Genomic DNA, 20,539 nt, shown 5'->3' on the forward strand with positions numbered 1-20,539 from the left:
TTTGTAGGCTTAGTTCCTTATATTTTTTGAGACTATAGGGAGGTCCAACATTAAAGAGAATTGACACTTGCTATTTGAAAGCTTGAATTATATACTTAGATGCTTTTATAGATTTTTTATGTAACAAAAATTTTTCCTAAGTGATTTTATTGAGTTATAAATAGTTATAGAAATATATATTCTTTATTTTCAAAGAAATTTACTTGAAGTTTATAGTAAATATTTTTTTTTTCTCCAATATTAAAGATAGTTTGTAGAAAGAGTATTTTAAAAATAAAAGCCAAATAAAATAAATCTATACTAAAATTGTTTCAAGTTTATAAAAGATTGTATTGAGATGATTAATAACATATACACAAAAATTGAATTAGGAGATAGACTTTTATCTAAATACTCAAGTTTTGTCTTTTTAGTTTTTGCCTTCCATTAGGAACTTGCTTAACTCGTTTATCTAGATTGCTTATAACTCAAAAGTTTCAAAAAAAGTAAAAATAATTGGTAGATTAGTTTTAATTGAAAAATAAATAATACAAACTTTAAAAAAAATGCTGGTTAAAAAAACTTTAAGTTAGTGTTTATCTAAAAATACTGTTAACAGATGTTCACTTGAAGAAAAATATTAATTAAAAAAGTAAACTTTGTTTCAGTTTTAAAATAAGAAAGTTTATTGAAAATGGATAACAACACTTTTGATAACCAAAATGAAGTAAAGCATGAAGGCAATGGCGGATCCCAAGAGCAAGGAATGAAGCGCTCCTACAATGACATGAGCAATGACAGAGATGCCATGCCACAGAAGAGGTTTAGGAGGGGAGGAAACGACCGCAGGAACAATGATGGCAGGTGAGCATAAGTTTATTATATGTAAAAATTGATATTCTTTTAACAAAATTGTAGTTGAAGTAAAATACAATTAGTATGAACAAAAACTATCCATATACTATCTTAATTAACATGAAGCATGCAAGCATATATAAAATAAATTAGATAAAAATCAAAACTAATGTGATAGGTGCGAGCTGCGCTGCCTGGTTCCATCAAGAACTGCAGGAGGAGTCATTGGTAAAGGAGGCGCCAACATCAAGGACATGAGAAACACTTTCAACGCTTCCATTCAGATCCCTGATGCCAGCGCTCCTGAACGCGTCTTGCAGATCAAGGCAACCCCTGAAAGCTGTGGGGAGATCATTCTCAGGGTATTGCCAATTGTTAATCAGGACAGAGATGGAGGCCGCGGCCGTGGTGACAGGAGAGGCGGAAACAAGGATGGGGAACTCTCATTGAAAGTGCTTGTTCATCAGTCGCAGGCTGGAGCAATCATTGGAAGCAAAGGGTTCCAGATCAAAGAGTTGAGGGAAAAGACTGGTGCCGTGATCAAGGTGGAGAGAGACTGTGCAGGAGGTTCCACTGACAGAATTTGTCTCTTGGCTGGCGCAGCTGAGAAGATCAGCAAGTGCCTGGTTATGATCCTTGAGATCCTTGAAAAGGCGCCACCAAAGGGACCACAACAGAACTATGACCCTGGTTTGGATGGTGGCATGGGAGGTCAAGGAGGCATGCGCGGAGGACCACCCATGGATGGGCCAGGAAGACGAGGCCAGATGGGAGGACGTGGAGGCAGGTTCCCAGGAGGCATGGGCAGGGACAATGGCAGAGACAGGCCAGGCAGAGGAGGCCGTGACTTTGGTGGAAACGGCAGGCAGGGCAACAACTTCAGACAGGGAGGTGGCCGTGATTTTGGAGGCCGTGGCAACTTTGATGATGAAGAAATGGGAGGTGGTCGTGACTTTGGAGGAAGAGACAATGGCCGTGGCCAAAGAGACAATGGAAGAGACTTTGGTGGAAACAGAAATTTTGGTGGCAACAGAGATTTTGGAGGTGACAGAGACATGGGAAACAATAGAGATTTCCGTGGTAACAGAAACATGGGTGGAAACAGAGACTTTGGTGGCAATGGCAGGGACTTTGGTGGCAACAACAGGGATATGGGAGGCAGAGGCAATAGAAACAATGGTGGCGGAGACTTTCAAGGAAGAGGCGGTCGTGGTGGTCGCGGAGGCATGCAAGCTCAGGGAAGCCGCAACAGGCCTCAGGGAGGACAGAACAGGGACAGGTCTCAAGGAGGCTTCAACCGCCAAGGCGGTAACAACTACCAGAACCAAGGATTCAACAAAAACCAGGGTGGTAATCAAGGATTTGGCAACCAAGGCGGTTATGATGATTACCAGTCAGGAGGCAACCAGGGTTTTGGAAACAACTACAATGATGATTTTGACAACGGTAACGGCAACTTCAACAATGGAGGTCAGCAAGGGTATGGTTACTAGGTAAAAATTTGTTTATGATTTTAAGTTAAATTTTGAAAAAAAGTCTAAGTCATAATTAAAACTTGAATTTTTTTTTTTCTTATTCAAAGTAATTTTTCTATTCCTATAAAAAACCGAATTAAAATTAAGCAGTTATACTGACTAGAGAAGGCTTTAAAGATTAAATAGTACTGTTAATTTGTTAAGAATTCTATATGAGCAACCATAACTTAAATTGATTTTCCAACTTTTTTCAGTATAAAAATCCCTTTAAAAACATAACTGATATAGATTTCATAATAAAGTTTACTTATTGGATAGCCAAAAATTATTAGCTTTCTCCCGATGGTTACATGATAGATACATAATGTGTATAATATTTTCCTTTTGTGGCTTTTCTCTGCAACCTTTTTTACTTAAATCCAGTATAAAAAGTGTTTATTTTAGGTTCCAATTTACGAACCCTTATTGTTGTACTTTATCACGCATTTCACTATATTATAGCTTGATTTTTGTAACCAGTACTTACTTAGTGGCTTAGAAACTTAACCATTTGACGTCCTCTCCAGGCTACTAGACCATTGCAAACCTACGTCCTCATCCAAAAACATCCTTCACAATTCCTCACAGTCCACGTGGCATTATGGCAGTTCATTGGGATGAAGCACACCTAATCTTGTTTACCAATTTTGATGGTCTATATTGTTTTGTTTCATATTACCCTTTTAATAAATGTTACGCAAACCATTTTAAGGCTTGTTTTGTTACACTCATGAGTTGATATATATGTTTTCCATGTAGAAATATTTTTAGCTAAATTGATAAGATATTTGAAATTTTGAAAAAAAAAAATGTATTACTTCCTTATGTCAAGTTATTAACTGACTAAATTACTTCTCACACTTTTTACTAAATATTAGTTGTTTAATACCTGCTTTTAAATTTAGAACTTCTGAATTATTATCTGTTGACATTTGCTATCTTTTAAAATTTCGAAGATTATTATCAATGAAGAGCACCCTGCTCCCTATTTATTGAATAATTAATAAATTGATAAAATGATATTTTTAGTGATACTTAATTAAGTATAGCCTTAAATAATTAGTCTAGATTTCATAAGTAACATAATCTTAAGATAGTTTTTAGCTCTTAATAAAGATACTAATTATCTTATTTAAAAAATAAGCTGCTCTGTTTTAAACAAAACTTAATTACGCATGGTTTTAAAGATAAACATTTAATATCTATTGCCAGTTGAAGTTCTTGACAATTAAAAATTTATAAAAAATATTTTTTAATGATCTGTGTAGAGCAACAGAAGTCATCTAATGCGCACTCTTCAATTTGTTTAATAGCATTTTAAAATAAATTTTTAATACAGCCAGCATTACTCTTACTTTTCAAAAATTAAAGTCTATGGTTATATAGTTTTTTTACTTGTACATTTAAACCCATAAAAGTATTATTTGTTCTGACTACTTAATTATAACCTAGTGTTAGTATATTATGCAATCTACCAGGGAGTCTTATATAAGATAAAATGAAGCTAGTGCAAAATTTTTCCACGTTAATTGATAATTTATTGTCAAATTATTTATTTTTGCCGCTTAGAACCACTATCAAAAATTTATAAGTTTTTTCAAGTTGAATGCTGCCAAACTTAAGAAGCATTTGAAATTTTTAAAGCTGACTAAAGTACATGGTTTTGATATCTTAAAGCGAGTTTTATTGGTTTTATTATTAGAATGGGACTAAGGAATTTTCTAAAAATGTATTTATATTTTTCATATGTTTTAAATTCCTAAATAAGTTGAAAATGATGGTTCGGTATGTAAAATTAGTTATGAAATGAACTCCTGTCTAAAAAGCTTTGTGTATTTTAAATTTAGATTGGGTAAGGTACAAATTATAAATTTTTGTGAAAAATGAGAAGGAAAATATTAAAGCTTTTACTAAACTGGTATTCTTTTACAAAGTAAACAATTTCTGTAGATTTTTGATTTAAGATTTTAGACTTTTATAGAAGTTCAAGCTTATAACTGAAAGCTAAAATTTTTGTAGAAAGTATGTAAGTTAAAGTAAAGAAAAAATATGAGAGGTATTACTTCAATTGATGATGTAAAATTTGAAAAAGAAGTTTTCTGTTTATAAAATTTTAAGTAGTCAAATTTTTAGTTTCAAAACTAGCCAGTGATTTAAAAAAAACAATTATTCTGTTTAAATTTTTTGACCCATCAGGTTTAAGCATGGTTTGTGTTATAATTAAGATAGTAGCAATTTTATATACATAGTAAAAACATCTAATTGTGTTAAATTAGCATGAATGAATATATCCTATAGTTTCAACATAGGTGCAAAGTCTGACTAAATAGTAAGTTTTTGTTCTGTTTACCTCGTATAGCTTTAATAAATTACTTGAAAAACCACTTTATGAGTGAAATGCAAAAAAATAACTTTTTTACTTCATTATAAAAAATATCTTCATAACCATTCGTAAGTTTGCTACCTACACTTTAAAACTAATTTGGTCAAAGTATTAATTTTTAATAAAAACATTTCAATGTATAAATTTTGCTCCTAGATTAGCAAATTATTTTAACTGTAGACGTGTTTATTAGCTGCAGCAATAATTTTTTTTCTACAGGTTCGTTATAGCGTAAGACGATTACTACCAAAAATTACCATAAATAGTAACATGATTGTAAAGTTAAGGGCTTATGATTGAAAAACCTTTTTCATAATTTAGTTTTGTTTTATTAAGTTTTAACTAAGCTACAAGTTGCTTTTCACAGAATTTTAAAACTAGAGATATTATTTGAGATATAGCCGGTCGAAGACTATAATGGTTTCCTTATGGGAGGCGCAAATTATTTTTAATTTTTTTTTACCATAATAACTTTTTTGTCTTATACTCTTAGAAGTAAATTTAGATAGGTGTTAAGTAAATTTTATAAGTTTTAAAACTAATCTGGGTGTATTATTCCATTTAAATTAGTATATTTCAACATTATAGATTGCTACATACATTAGTATGTAAAATAAAGTTATTATTTTATTACAAAATATATTTTCCTCAATAATTTTGTGTTTTTCAGATTTTATGGTCTCAATCTTGAGTTAAAAAAATAACTAAATCGGTTCAAAATAAAATTATAAGTTAGTATTAACAGATAATAAAAAAGTTATTATAACTAAATAAATCAGTTTCAAAATTTACAGTAATTAGATATTTTTCTTTTGATTGGTTCTTAGTAAGCTCATGGTAAATATTTTAGTGATCAAACATGTGAGTTTAGCTTTTAAAACTTATGTGCTTTCAACCCAAGGAACTGCCATTAAAAATTTTTTATACATCCAAACAATTACCACCTAAATTTATTCCATACACTCTAATTTGATTAGTTGAAAAGATCAGCCTATTTAAATTATTTTTGGTTATTTGAAAAACTTAGGCTAGTTTAGAAGTTTTTTTCTAAATTTCAGGCTAATTATTACTTTTTTAACATTTTCTTCTGGATATTTTGACCATTGTTAATAATTATAAAAGTGTTAAGTACATGTATTCAGTTTATGGCTCTTATTTTACCCTAAACTTATCATATACTTAAATTAGTTTGACGTTACTCTGGCTAGTTTTGATCACTTCTTAAAAGAGTAGTAACCCTTTTTTGTTTCTCACTTTCTTCGGCTGTAATTGAGTTTAATTCCAGCCATATTAAAAGGGATTTTTAATGACAATTCTATAAACTAGATTGGTAAAACTAAAGATAGTCATTTTTAAAGTGTTTGAAAAGACCTGTCATATAAAACAACCATATTATTATAAAATGATCGTTTGTCTTAACTCATTACATATAAATGCACTAATGCAAAAAAAAAAACATCTGATTTTGTGTTATAGAATAAATTTTAATAAGTCTCGGATACTTTTGTTGATGGTCGTGTGGTGAAGTTTATATATTTTTTGTTTGATGTGAAATACTTGGTTTCCAATTTTTGTAATTGATTACTATAAAGTGAACCATTTCAGTTTTTTCATATTGTCATTTTATATATTTCTTACTGTTATCTTTAAATAACTTGTGGTGTAGGTAACGATAACCGTATTTATGTACAAACCTGAACATTAATTTTACAAATAAAAATGATAAATAAGGCATTTTCGAACCGTTGTAAAATTAAATTAAAGCCTTCGTAATTGTTTATTTAAGATCTTTAGTAGGCAAACTAGCTGTGTTTTTTCATAATTATATTACATACATTATTAAATAAACCAAGTCTACGATACTTTTTATTACATCATTGTAAACCAAAAGTTGAAGCTGTAATATTTTAAATGCTGGGTCAAAAAAAAGTGTAAATGAATACTTGAATAAGAATTAAAAAAATTATTACAACCAACCGAAGTAAAATAAGTGCACAAGTGACTCTGGTGCATTTTTGACACCTACCCTTTTGTATATATATACCTTCTAGGTCTTTTTGAGACGTTTATTAACTTGTTTTTAGAGAGTAGTTTAGTACTTATGGTTTTAAAGGCAAAAGTGGGGCTTGCAAAATTATATTTAAGCCGCTTATGTTTATCATTTTTAGCAATAATCCTCAACCTCAAGTGACTTCGGTCTATACAACTTACTACATACATACATACAACAAGTTTCTTAGCTCCTTCGTGTTTCTTTTATTCAATAGTTCATAGTTATTATAAATAAATAAACATCAACTTCAGAATTTATATTATTATTTATTAAAATAATCAAGAAAATACAAGAAAAATAAAAGTTATGAATTGAAATAATTTCTCAGTTAGTGATTGAAGTTAAAAAATATATATGAAAAACAAACATATCCATATAATTCGGAGAATAGTTGATAATTTAAGATCTAAATATAGTAATTTTTAGATAACTAACAAGTATAAACTTTGAAATAAAAACCAGCGAAAAGTTAACTTAAAAGTAATTAAATAACTTACTCTTAAACATTATTTGTACATAAACAATTATTTTTATAAGGAATCTAAATGTTAGATATATCTAAATATTATATGATATATATTAAAAAAAATCCTAAAATATAAGTATTAAAGAACTACATTAAATTAAATCTAAGGAACAAAAAATATTGATTTAATAATTTTAAATGTTTAGTTGCTTTTAAAGTTCTCACTTAGAAGCAATTAAACCGCTTTAAAATCTTTATTTTTATATTATTAAATAACTTTAATAGTTTATATTGACTAGCTTAAACTTACAATTCTCAATTTATGGCAATATGTAAAATTAAACAGCTCACAAATGTGGTCAATTAGAACTTGTATTTCTATTATTGATAAACGTTTAAATGAGCTAACAACTAATTTATCTTTTGTATCAATCGAGTTTTAATTAATATGTATAAATTAAACGTTAGTAACTTGAACCAAGAAAAAGGAAGTCAAATAAGTTTGTTTTTGATTATTCAGAACATGTTCCTGTTTACCTCATAATTCTCGAAGCTATTTATACAAACAGTTATTTTTTTAATACTTCAGTTAAAGTGGGACACTAAGGAACTAAAAACAACTGCGAGTAATTTTTCAACATTATCTAAAGAAAATTGAGTATTTAGAGTACATACAGTATTATTGCCTCAATGATAAATACAAGCTCCTTGAAAATACTACTGCAAGTCTCACTTTTGAACCTTAAATACTAAACTGCTCTAATTAATTTTTTGTATAAGATTTCAGTTTTTTAAACAAGTTTTGTCCAAGGATCTGTTGTCGAAAAAAACCTTTTGGTTACAGAGTCATACTCCACAGATACAGTTTAATGTCTTGTCCAGAACAAAAGACAATTTTATTTTATCAGTGTCTTTTATTACCGAATAAGGTCTAATATTATTGTGTATTTAAGCAAATTTATGTAAAGCGTATTAAACAATTAAATATATTGCTAAATTTTTCACTTTAATTTGCATTTGGCTGTATTGAATTCGATTTAGCGATCAATATATCATATTCTAAACTTCTTATTTACATTGATTATATAAATACAATATTTTAGTAGCTTTTCAGCCTTTAATTTATTAACATTTTCTGCTGAAGTATCATATAGAACAGCAAAATAAAACTTACTTGGTTTGTCTATCAAAGGTTTTCAATAAATAATTGCACTAATTTTGCTTTTAAGTATTATTTTTATACTAATCTTTTCTTATGCTTATAAGGTTATTTAAATTTGTAAATTAAATATCGAGGATAAGGAAAACTACGGCTATCACAAGTACAGTAAAACCTGTACAAAGTAGATTTAAGATAAAATGTTGCAAATAGTAACTTTGATTGCTACTAAAAAAAGTAAACTAGTTAACTTAAGTTTTTATACTTTTTCAAACAAGTTAAGTTTCTAATGTTTTAATATATTATAAACAGTTAGTTTTAATTTTAAGGATTAGCTCTTTACAAAAGTACAAAACCTAAAAAACATCAGTAAAAAATATTTATATAAGAAAAATTGAAAAAATTGTTTTACATTAAAACTACAAAGTTTCATCATTAAAGTAGAAATAAATAACAAGCTATCTAAATTTACAATCTTTATCGAGTTTATAATTTATTGAACGACAAAAAAAATACGCTTAAAATATTTGATACTAGAACCTGGTGCACAAAGAACTTTTTGGTGATCGAGTTACTTTTTGTGTGTAATGCAAAATGAAGGTTATTTGTTTATGTTTGATCTTTATTTATAATATGTAAAAAACATTTTATATTTAATACTTAAAATAGAAAGATACTTTATAGGATTAAAGAATATTTTAGGGAAACAAGATACGTAAAATAAAATTAAAGAGACTTCTGTAGTATCTATTATTATACTTCCTAATTTAAGAATTTTTGAAATGGCTAATAGTTAATAGCAAAAATCCGCCTAATGAATTAACAAGCTATAGATCTTATAAAATCCTAAATTTTTATCATTGAATAATTAGTAATAAGTAATGAATTTACCACACGGCTAACAACAACAGCATCCGAGACAACCTACGACCTATTTATAAATAATGCCGCAAAACATCTCAACTTTGTTGATCATGGCCGAAATAAATACCGGTAGAAAATTATACCAATTAAAAAAACTTTGAAGTTGTTAATTTTGTTTATGCCTGAAAATACATGGGCAGCTTTATATTGGATTGTTACAGTACGTTAAAGATAAACAAAAAAATTGATATTTTTTGATTAATACGTTGTTGAAAACGTATACAACATTAAATAGTTTATTTTAAACTATATTATTTAATGTTTTAATTATAGTTCCAATGTTATGGACATATGCTTTTGTGTTAAATACTGAATGAATGCTTGCTGCTAATTAAAATACAAGAAAAGCATTTTATTAATTTTGAAAAGCTCCAGAATCACCATTGGTTGCACAAACTTTGAGAAAAGTTACTGTTTGGTTTAATTAGTACAAGTAAAAAATCACACAGAAATAAAAATTCTCAACGGAGTTATATTATACTGTATAGTTCTTTTATATTTTCAACATTGTACATTTTATTAAACTAACTCCTTTTGAAGTTTTAAAGAAAATGGTTTATAGTAGTTTTATATGCATAACTAAAAAACGAGTTATCTTTTATAAGGGATAAACTCTGTTAGAAAAAAACTCTTAATTTTAAGTGAGAATTTTCAGGAAACTAATTATGTATTAAGTAAAGATGCGAAATTATGTACAATATAATTAATATATTATTATATTAGTTATAATTTAATTTACAACTTTCAGATAAAGGTCTTGTTTACCCAAAGGTAAGTATATTTTGTTTTTATACTTGTAGATTTTACTTTCTAATAATATACTTAAATTTAGAAGAAAATGTCTAGTTATTATTTCAGAAGTGTAGTAATTCTAACTGTTTCAATATACACAAAATTTTGTTGTTTAAAAAGGCGTTTTTTTATCGAATTATATACGTTTAAACATACTAAATAGATATTTATAATAAAACACCTATATCAATAAAAGTTTAGGCGTAATAAGGATTACAATTAAATGTTATGTATTTAGTTAAGTTACTTCATTTTAGTTTTCAAAATTAAATTTTTCAAAATGCCTTTTATGAGCGGTTTTGAGAGACTGGTGGACAATAAAATTAAATAAGCAAACTAGACTTCAAAGTAGTAAGAAATTTTTATTTATAGATTTATGATTTTTTATCAAAACAAAGTATTTGTTTTATTTTATGAGGTGAAATTAAAAAAAAAACTTAAGTAAAAATATCAAAACATAGGGTTTTAATAAGTAGTTAAAAAACATAAAATTAAAAAAAAGAGCGTCTTTTACTGTTTAAGTTATACTGTTTGACTAATGGTAAATTTTTCATCAGCTAATTGACATTAAGAATTGGTGTAAAATTGTTTTTATCTTAACACTTTAATAATATATTAAACTCAAAGTTATGCTGAATAACAAACAAGCTAGTGGGCAATCTAGCTCGTGAGTTTTGGAAGCCCTGCTTTTAACTAACATATAAGATCATATTATCTGTTATATAACTTGTTTAACAGAAACTTAAAAATATACTTTAGCTAAATAGGCCTCGAAGCTGACCTTTTAATGTTGTTATAATTTTATAACAAATTATTTAAAAATGATATAGTTATTATTTATTATCTCATTACAAAAAGTTTTAGTATATTGTAGAGAATTAAAGATTTAACAACAATTTATAATAAGAGCAGCAAAAAAAAATCTAAATATAAATTGACTGTTAGTCCACAAAGAGAAGGAAAACTTTATTAATTTTGTGATGTATTAATTTGCATTGCTTTTAATTCTTCAAAGACTTAATTAAAAAACGAGAAAAAGTTTTATTTTTTCAGAACAGTTAAACTTAAGTATATAAACTTTATAAATTGAGACTGTCTACAAAACTACATAAATAAAAAATCTCAGTCCTAAAAAAACTAGAAACTCAAACCGAATCTATAGTTTTCCATTGTACAAGACTAAAAAGATAAAACTTAATACTTTATTGATTATAAAATTAAAAAAGTTCTACAGTTGCTTATTATTTAAATCCTGGTTACCCACTGAAATACCCTTTTTATTCATTGAAAGATGATAACAAACATGGATTTTTTAGAACAATTTTTACTTTTAAAATTTTAACTTTTTATATTTCAGTTTTTATCTAGTTTAAGTTAACATAGCATTATTTAGTTTGTATCGATCTTTTATTTTTTGTTTCTAACCAAACGTTAGATACGCAAAGTCTGCATATATAGCAATACACCAAAAATACTATACTTAGTCGGCATCATTATTAATACTAAAATAAAAAAAGTAAAATTTATACTAAAATTAATCAACAAACTAACCAGTTAATAATGTCACATTATTTCAGTTGTATTTGACTAAACTTCATGTTATACAATTTATTGAAACTGGTTATAACTAACATTTTTAAAATTTTTTATCTACGGCGAATAATTTTTCAACAACTTTATGTAGTAAAGTTTTATCGGTGTTAATTCAGATAATAAAAATTTGACCTCTAAATATTATCTCTGAACATTTTAATCTATAATCTCGGGGCTTCATCATTTATAATCGAATAAATTTATTTTGAAAGGTATTCTTACAGCAATTTTAGATTATTGTCAGTCTGATGTCGTGTTTTAGTGAAAATATATTTTAAAAAGTTTTTAAAGTTACTTTAGAAATAAATACAGTCCTGGACAAGACAATATACCCAAGTGTTGTACGATTCGATAACTAACCGAAAGCTTTAGATCGCATACTTAAAGGTCAGGCTGATTTGCATATTTGCTGTGTATATTACAGAACTAATAGCACTTTGAACTTAAATTAATAAATCAAACGAACTTTGATTGCAGCTCCAGGCTTTGTTGTATAACTTCAAACTGTTTTTACTTGCGTTTTGACTTTTCAAAATGTCTTTCATCAAAAAAAATCTTTACTATTTTCAAATGATGATATTTCGTGTAAAACATAATTTAGTTCAAGATTTGATAGCAAAGTACAGTAACCTCTCGCATCTTTACGCACTCGTGACGTTACGCACTTTCGTTCAGTTACGCACTTTAGAATTCTAAGAAATTCAAAAATTTTAATTTTTTTAATATTGCATAAATTAGGTTTATTGTATATTTTTAAGGTAAATTATTTTTTTTGAATTTTTAGTTTGTGGTTTCCATAAGGAGCCTACTGAACTCTATTGCTTTGACTTTTATAGCTTAGGTGTCTTCAGAAGAATCCTCTTTTTATACCTTTAAATAGAAAAAAAATTCAATTCCTCAAATTCTTATGACATTCCTACTTTAAAATCTATTAATATATCTTTGATACAACGCAAGACAAGTTTATTCATATGTGGGAAAAGGACAATTTAAAAAAAGTTGTAGGAACATAAACAATTTCTATTAAACATTTTTCTTATATTTTATAGATTTTTGTTCAAAAGAAGACATCCATTACAGCACCAAATGCATATTTTTGTATAAGGCTATAGAAACAAATTTAAATATAGACACCACACCATTTCTTAATTGTAATCAAATGCTTAATTATAAATTTAAATTGCTAAATACAATAGAATATAAACGTTAAATATTGAATATGTCACATATAAATAAAGATAAAATCTACTTATTATTAAAATTAATCAACTTAATTAGTAAAATTATTTTATGTAAATTTAAATTATTTTTTTTAATATATGTATAGTTTCATCTTTTGTTTTCATCTTATAAATTAAGTAAACAAATTGAAAAAAAGTTGGAAAGTCCCCAGTCTGCTTTTAACTAGAAGCAATATAAAAAAACAGCCATTATAGTAAGTATATTTGGTACCTCTCGTATCTTTACGATCTTTCGTATCTTTACGCACTTTTTCTGTGGACACCATGTGCGTAAATAAGCGAGAGGTTACTGTAAGAGGTAAATATGACAGAAGTTTTCTTGTGTATCATTTTCTATCTACTATGTTGTAGCTAATTAATTTATGTATAGCTTCAAAAACTTCAAGTTCTGAAGTTATATTGAGCCCTGAGCTTGAAATTATTCGTAGAAGCAAATAAAAGCTTAGATTTAAAAACTATTGAGTACAAGATAACGTTGTGAACCTTCGCTGCATGTAACTTTTTGTTAATTTAACAAAATTTTTTGCTTCGTTGACAGTTGCTAATTGGTTGCATTATTTTAATTTAAAAGTTTTTTGGTTTCTTTATAAATTTTTCTTCCAAATCTTCAAAAAGCATCAATTATTTTCTTTAACAGCTCGGACAAAATTTTTTTCGTCAAAATATTCTAAATGTTTGATTGGATAATTAGTTTAATTTTTTCGATCAATAACATTTTTGAAATACTAATCTTCAAATTAGCTAGAATAAAATTTAATTGTAAACTATTTGATCTTAAATTCAGTACAGCACAACTAGCTACAATGAAAATAAAATATATAAGTTATAAAAATTAATACAAAAATTAATTTACATTTAAATACTACAAAGTTTTCTAAACTGTTTACGTTAATTTATTTTACAAGTTTGTTCCTGCAAAACTTTGCATAATTTTCCAAGTTATACTTTTCATTTTCATAACTTTACTCTTTTATTATCACTTCTATTACAATTATTCGCCTCTGACAATCTTTTAATTCCTTTAGACAAGATTTCTTTCATTCTTAAACTGAACATGTAACCTGCAAAGTAAATAAGTTTTAAGACTTATGTAGAAAAGTGTTTAATTACAATTTTCGTTTTATTGCACAAGTATAATTAATATGGTGATAGTATAATTTTAAAGAACTTTAAGTATACTTGAAACAGTTTTTGGAGTTTGTTCTAATATATACAGTAAACTTAAAAAGAGGTTAGACTAAAAGAACGAAATTTTAAAATATCACTACAAAGATGTCGTTTTTCAAAGAGTGGAAATAACATAGTCAGTTTAAAATGAACTTAAAAAACCAGAACTAAAAAAAACAAATCAAATGTTAAAAAGTTATTCTACAAAATATGCGGGAATATTTTTTAGTTTAACCCAAATAGTAAATTCTCTATCTCTAAAATTAATAAAATTTTACTGCATACAAACTTATATTCCACATTATTATTCTACTAAATAAAAATAAATAATAGTTCATAACAAAAAATGAACATATTTTATTTAATTTTGCTGTTTTTACTTCAAAAAAAAAAAGCCTCATCTTGGTTTTATACTTACAAAAGCATTTTTAATTGCAAGAGTTAGGCAAACTAGTGAAGGGTTTTTTATGCATACTAGCTTTTATTTAGTTTAAACAGACAACAATATTTTGACAACAAAAATTATACAATTTAAGCTAGTATTAGCTGTTTCAAAGTGTCAGTTTTATATTTGTGATGCTTGGAGCTTCTTATCTGATGTTGAAATTTTGCACATAATTTTTTAAGTTTAACATTCAACATTCAAAAAAGTAGTAGGAAAGGACAAGCATTGTTTTCAAACATAAACATTTTTTTTTTTGAATTTATTCTCATTAAAAAGTCTAAACATTTATTTTGTTTATTACTGGGGTAGCAGAGACTTCAGAAAAATCAACTTTGAGTTATACTTTGTAGTAAAAAGTTCAAGTAAGGTTTTTTTTGTTTACTACTGTAAGAAAACACTGTAGTTCTATTTAAAAAAGATGTTCAATCGGATTAAGTTTAGATCTGAAAAATGTTATAAAATATTATATTTCTAATAAAATTTGCTATCATTTGTAATTAACTTCTAAAAAATAAAACATCTTATAAATATAAAAAGTTAAAAAACTGTTTATTTTTGAAAAAAAAATCATTTAACATAGTTTAATAACCGTAACCATTCTTATCATTTTTTAATATTGAAAAAAAACCTTTTCTAAATAATGAAATACTATAACTTCTAGAAATTGAATTAAGTACTAAGTTAATAAAAGTATTTAAAATAGATAATACATACATTACAAAACTGGTTTTATACTTTTTACAATTTTTTTTTTCAATTTGCCATTAATAAAATATGAGCAAAAGAATAATACTATGTAACAATGTAAGAGAGTTTTACGGAATTATTATATTTAAAAATTATTAAGACAAGCATGACTCAAATCATCTTTTTAAAACAATTTAAAAAGAGATTATTTAATTGTTGATTATGGTTTAGTTAAACTTAAGCCTTATCGAGGTTTAACTAAAATGACCAAGTTTTTCATTCAAACTTTAAAACAATTTTAGAGGAAATTTACAGTCTAGTTGATGTTAAACAATTAGATTTACTATCGCAGGGCTTTAGTTTCTTATTAAAGACAAGAAATCTACCTCTAATTGTTATTTAACTTACTATAAGTTAACAATTAAAAAAACAAAATATATTTTACATATTTTTTGTATGTTGTATTTTGTAAATTATTATTTGAAAATACAGTTAAAACAAAGTCGTCTATCATTTTATTTAAATTTTATAGTTTGTTTTCTAGAACGAATTTTGTATTATACTGCTATAAAACTAACTTGTTTATCGACTATATGTATAATTATAAGTATTTTTAGCATTTCAATAGAAAAACTTTTTTATAAGCTATAAAAATCAAATAATTATTTTACAAATTGTTAATTGAAACAGTTTTTTTTTAAACTTTATCAAGCTAAAAAATAGTAATCATTGCTTTTTATAATACAATTGTAATACTTAGCACATTTTTGATGTTCCGGTTGGCAAATTATATCCAAGCTAAGAATTTGCATAGTAAATTATCGTAACATTAAAACTTTTTGTATCAAGCAAAAAAAATTTTTGTATATAATAGTAATACGATGGTGTTTTACCTCTCAGTGATATAATTAATTCTAAAAATGAAATTTTAAGCTTGATTTCTAAACAACTACTTGTTTGACTTGCTAATAACTTTAAATTGTTAGTCTTTAGAAAACAAAGTAGTTAAGTTTAGTTAAATAGAAAAAGAGTTAACCAACAGTTTAAAAAACTTACTCTAGTTAAAGCTGTTTGATTTTTATTTTAGAGAAACACAACTAAGTATAAAAAATAACTTAATTAACCAATCCTTTATACTTATACCATAATAAAATGATTTTAAAATTTGCTGAGAATTTTAAAATATGCTTCAAAATTTCTGCGTTTAAAAACCTAAAATCAGATTATCTGATCATTTTATAGCTAGTCTCTCAACTTTGTTTGTGCTTGATTGTATTTAATTTGCAGCCGAGAAAGTAAACTGGTAAATTTAATTGAATAAATATCTTTACAGTTAAACCACGAGATAACTATTGCCCGCGATGTGTTTTCCAACTAAAATCAATAAAAAGAATTTATTGTCGTAAAAGATTAAATACTTTTATTTTATTAAAGCTCACTCTAATTACATTTTTGTTTAAGCTTTTGTTTATAGCTACTACAATGGTTCTAAATAACTGCGCCCAGCGAGAATATTTTACTTAAAAGTTTGTCTGTAACTTATGAAAAAAACTTTTCAGTATTAAATCAAATTACAAAAAAAATTAAAAATAGAGATTTTAAATACATTTAAGTTTTATCTCTTACTTACACCGACAGAATTATTGTTTTACAGATTATCATATTTATGGTTGTTATGTCTTAGCATGGAAAGTAAAGTTTCTAGTTTCTACTTAATAAAAAGTTTCACAAAACTTTAGACTTATGTGAGACTAGAAAATTATATTTTGTTCTTGCAGGACCTTTCTTTTACCAGTAAGTGCTTCTTTTTTATTTTAACAATTTTTCAGTAGTTCAAAACTTGGTAAGAATATGATTTACTGTTTTTAAAAAGCTCAACAGTTTTGAATTACTCTTGTTTTTGTTTCGTACTCGTTGTAATGTTTACCAAATTACTTTTTATATATAACTATAACAGCTTTGAGTTTTTAAAGTTCACCAAGTTTTGTTTGTAAAGCTAAAATTTAATTCTTAAACTTCAATCTAGCTATTTAATAACTTTACTCAGTTTACTTTTTGCTTATGTTCATGTAGCTTTCAATATGACAACAGCTTTTACAATTCACAAAAATTGTTTATAAAGCCAAATATTAATTCTAAAATGTATGTTTCTTGCTCATTGTTGTAGTAGCTAGATACCGATATGGTAACAAGTTTTTATAGTTTAATGTAGTTTTGCTTGTAGATTTGAAATATTAGTCATAGTTTTATTGAATTAAAATGCTTTTAGTTAGTATTTGTTCATTTATTGGTAGCTTTCTATATGTTAATACATTTTACAATTTTTATAGCAAAATGTCATTTATATAAGCTTACCTTTTTGATCATACTTAAATTAATTTTTAAAGATAACGACTGTTCTTTAGTTTAATCCTATTTGCTTTGTGTGTATTTTTAAGAATTTTTATGTAACTGATGATGCTGTTAGTTTAAACTTGGTTTGAAAATAAATCGTAGAATAACAAATTTTGTTTAACACGTCTGAAAATTAGTTAAACTTTGATTTTTAAATTGTTAATTTAAGATTTAGCAAATATTTCTATATTCAAATTAACTGTAAATAAAACGAGAATTATTATTAAGCACTGTTCTACTTAAACCTAAAAACTTATTTACTTTGTAGTTTATATATTCAGTCTTACAATGAAAGAAATCTTGCCTAAAAAAAATAAAAGAATGTCAGAGGTGAAGAATAGCAATGAAAGCGTTGAAAAAAAATCAGGAAAATGAAAAGCGCAACTACAGGTCAGCTAGGTTTGGCTTGAAAACTATTTTCTATTCTACATGAGCTTAAACTTTGTTAACACTGGAATTTCTCTGTACTTTTAAGCTATGAAACATCATATTTGCGGAACAACGAAACATATGACAGATTGTTTTTAATATAAAGTAAACAGCTTTCCTCTTAATTCCAGTTGAATATTAAAAGCTTAGTTAAATGTTGTTTTCATCACATGTTTTATTTGAGCGTTTTCTTCCTTAATATAAAGTTGACTTGTTGCGCACTAAAAAATAAAAACTAATAAAAACCTTGCTTTTACTTTTTTAATGTCACATAAATTTAATGTTGTCTAATGTAATGTGTTTTGTAAAAAAAGCTTAAAACCAAATTTAAGCATCCTATAAAATAAAAACTAAACCATCTACTTCAATAGTTTTACAAAAACAGTTTGAAAGTCTTAAAAAAAACTTATTTTTTAAAAATTACAAAAAAAGTTTTGTTTAGTTTTCACAATGTTCAAATGCTTATTAGTTCTCCAACATTAAATGCTATTTTTTTGCATTCTAAATTTGTCTTAAAATTTTTTATATATGAAAATATGCTTTTTTAATTAGTTTTATAAAAAGATTATTTAACGCTATTGAACTGTAAAAACTCTAACTATTTCCTGTGAACTAACAGTGAACAACATCACGATTTTTAATAAATTCTACTTATATAAAAGATATTCTAAAACTAACACGATGAAGTTAAATTAAAATAATTGAAAAAAATTAATTCAAATGATTAAAGCCTTTTGACTACGCCTCTGCTGTCAACTATCAAGTTTTTTTTTGCTAAATAATTGATTTTACGGAAAGATATCAAATACATAACGTCAGAGTTTTTTGCACAATTTTTCGTAATATGAAGTTAAATGTTTATGTATAAGTTCCAATATAGAGACATATTAGAAATAGTTTTAAGCCTTTAAAAAACTTTTAAAGATTTATAAATGAGTTAAAAAACGTTTTCAACATATTTTATAATAACATTTATATTACTAATAAAAGCTGTTTTTATTGAATTTTGGTAACCATGATTAGTATAAAAAATCTATAAATTTTCAACGAACTGACAAAAAAGCTCATTAAAATAAACATAGTTAAAACATAAGGCAAGCATTATAATAAATTTCATTAAATTACTTAAAATGTTTAAAAAAATAGTGTTTCTATCTATTTTTTGATTGAATACTTCTTTACAAAGTCAAGTAACTTGTTTTCAATTTTTTGTTAGTTAAAGTATTTTGTAATTTCAGGGTTTTTTTTACGCTTACTCTTATTTTTTTATATATGTCGCTATGTTTTACTATTGAAGTTTACTTATTATTGACTTGTTAGCTGTATATTTTTCACAACTTAATTATTAATTATCTTATTGATAAATGCTATGTTGTTATCTATTAAACATATAAAATTTCATTTTTTTTGTATTCTTTAAATGAGTGAATTATAGGTTAGTTTTTATTATTTTTAATACTTTTAACAATATATATACAAAACCTTGAATTATATTGGCTAAAAATATAACACTTGTGGTGATGGTTGTTCTCTAACTTTATATATTCAAAAAAAAAGTGTCATAATAACTTTTACAAGATCACTTAAAATCTAATTAGGTTTACCATACTTATCAATCATCTAAAATAAAATAAATGATTAATGTGTTTTTCTGTTATCGCAGATTTTCATTATTTGAGTGGTTATAATTTCTTTTCTTAGAAAATTATATTAATATTATTATCACCATGTTTTATAAACATAATAATAAACTTGTAAATATGAAATATGTAACGAAAGTTTAAACGTATAATACTTAAAATTTGAATTACAAAAGTAAACGCTAGAGGACGCAAAAGAAAACAAAAAAAAAACGAACAGCTTGCCTTTTGCAAGCGATTTCGAGCTTGGAGAGAAAAGGAAAAAGTAAACTAGGTACTTTCTGCAAACACGTAATTTTAGAATTGAAAGAGAAAAATAATGAGAGGGAAAAACTTATAGTGCTCAAAAAGCTGGTCTGCCTCAGTCGCACGGCATAAGAGTTAAAAATTTTGTGAGATACGAATTCATGGATTATTTAAAGCTTTGCTTTTAATTGTGTAATGGTTTAGATTTTTTGTTTGTAGAAGTTTGTTTAGTTTTATTGTGCAAAATTTGTTTTTTAACTTTGTAATGCACTTTTTAGTTTTGTTTACTTTACTTAAACTTACTTTTAAACATTTAAAAACTAAAAAACAAAACATGTAATTGATAAAAAACATGAAACTTAGGTTTTTAAAACCAAAAACAGTTTATAGAGTACAGCTTGTTTTTTTACCTTAAAACTAACTTATTTTCTTCTTTTAAAAATAAAACAAATAGTTAAATAAATTGAATTTTTACCTTAGAAAAAAACTTTAGTTTTTAAAAGTATAAAGTAAAGCTACAAACTTTATTTTTTTAGATTCAAAACAATTAGATTTTGTTCAATTCAAAACTA

General features: G+C 25.9%; 1 protein-coding gene across 1 annotated transcript; it reads left to right on the forward strand.

Moving 5' to 3' along the window:
- The first annotated feature begins 602 nt into the window (after positions 1–602).
- On the forward strand, positions 603–3,514 carry LOC145835354 (uncharacterized). The gene is made up of 3 exons (XM_082942912.1): positions 603–843; positions 1,013–2,327; positions 2,876–3,514. The coding sequence occupies exons 1-2, from the start codon at positions 674–676 to the stop codon at positions 2,325–2,327; spliced, it is 1,485 nt and encodes a 494-aa protein (XP_082799038.1). The 5' UTR covers positions 603–673; the 3' UTR covers positions 2,876–3,514.
- The last annotated feature ends 17,025 nt before the right edge of the window (positions 3,515–20,539 follow it).

Source organism: Thalia democratica, chromosome 5 (genome assembly GCF_965202585.1).
Source record: "Thalia democratica chromosome 5, ktThaDemo2.hap1.1, whole genome shotgun sequence".
NCBI classification, from domain to species: Eukaryota; Metazoa; Chordata; class Thaliacea; order Salpida; family Salpidae; genus Thalia; species Thalia democratica.

Coding starts and splice junctions, on each gene's coding strand:
- LOC145835354 (XM_082942912.1), top strand. CDS start 674: ATGGATAACAACACTTTTGATAACCAAAATGAAGTAAAGCATGAAGGC. Junction 844..1,012: donor CGCAGGAACAATGATGGCAG/GTGAGCATAAGT, acceptor CTAATGTGATAG/GTGCGAGCTGCGCTGCCTGG.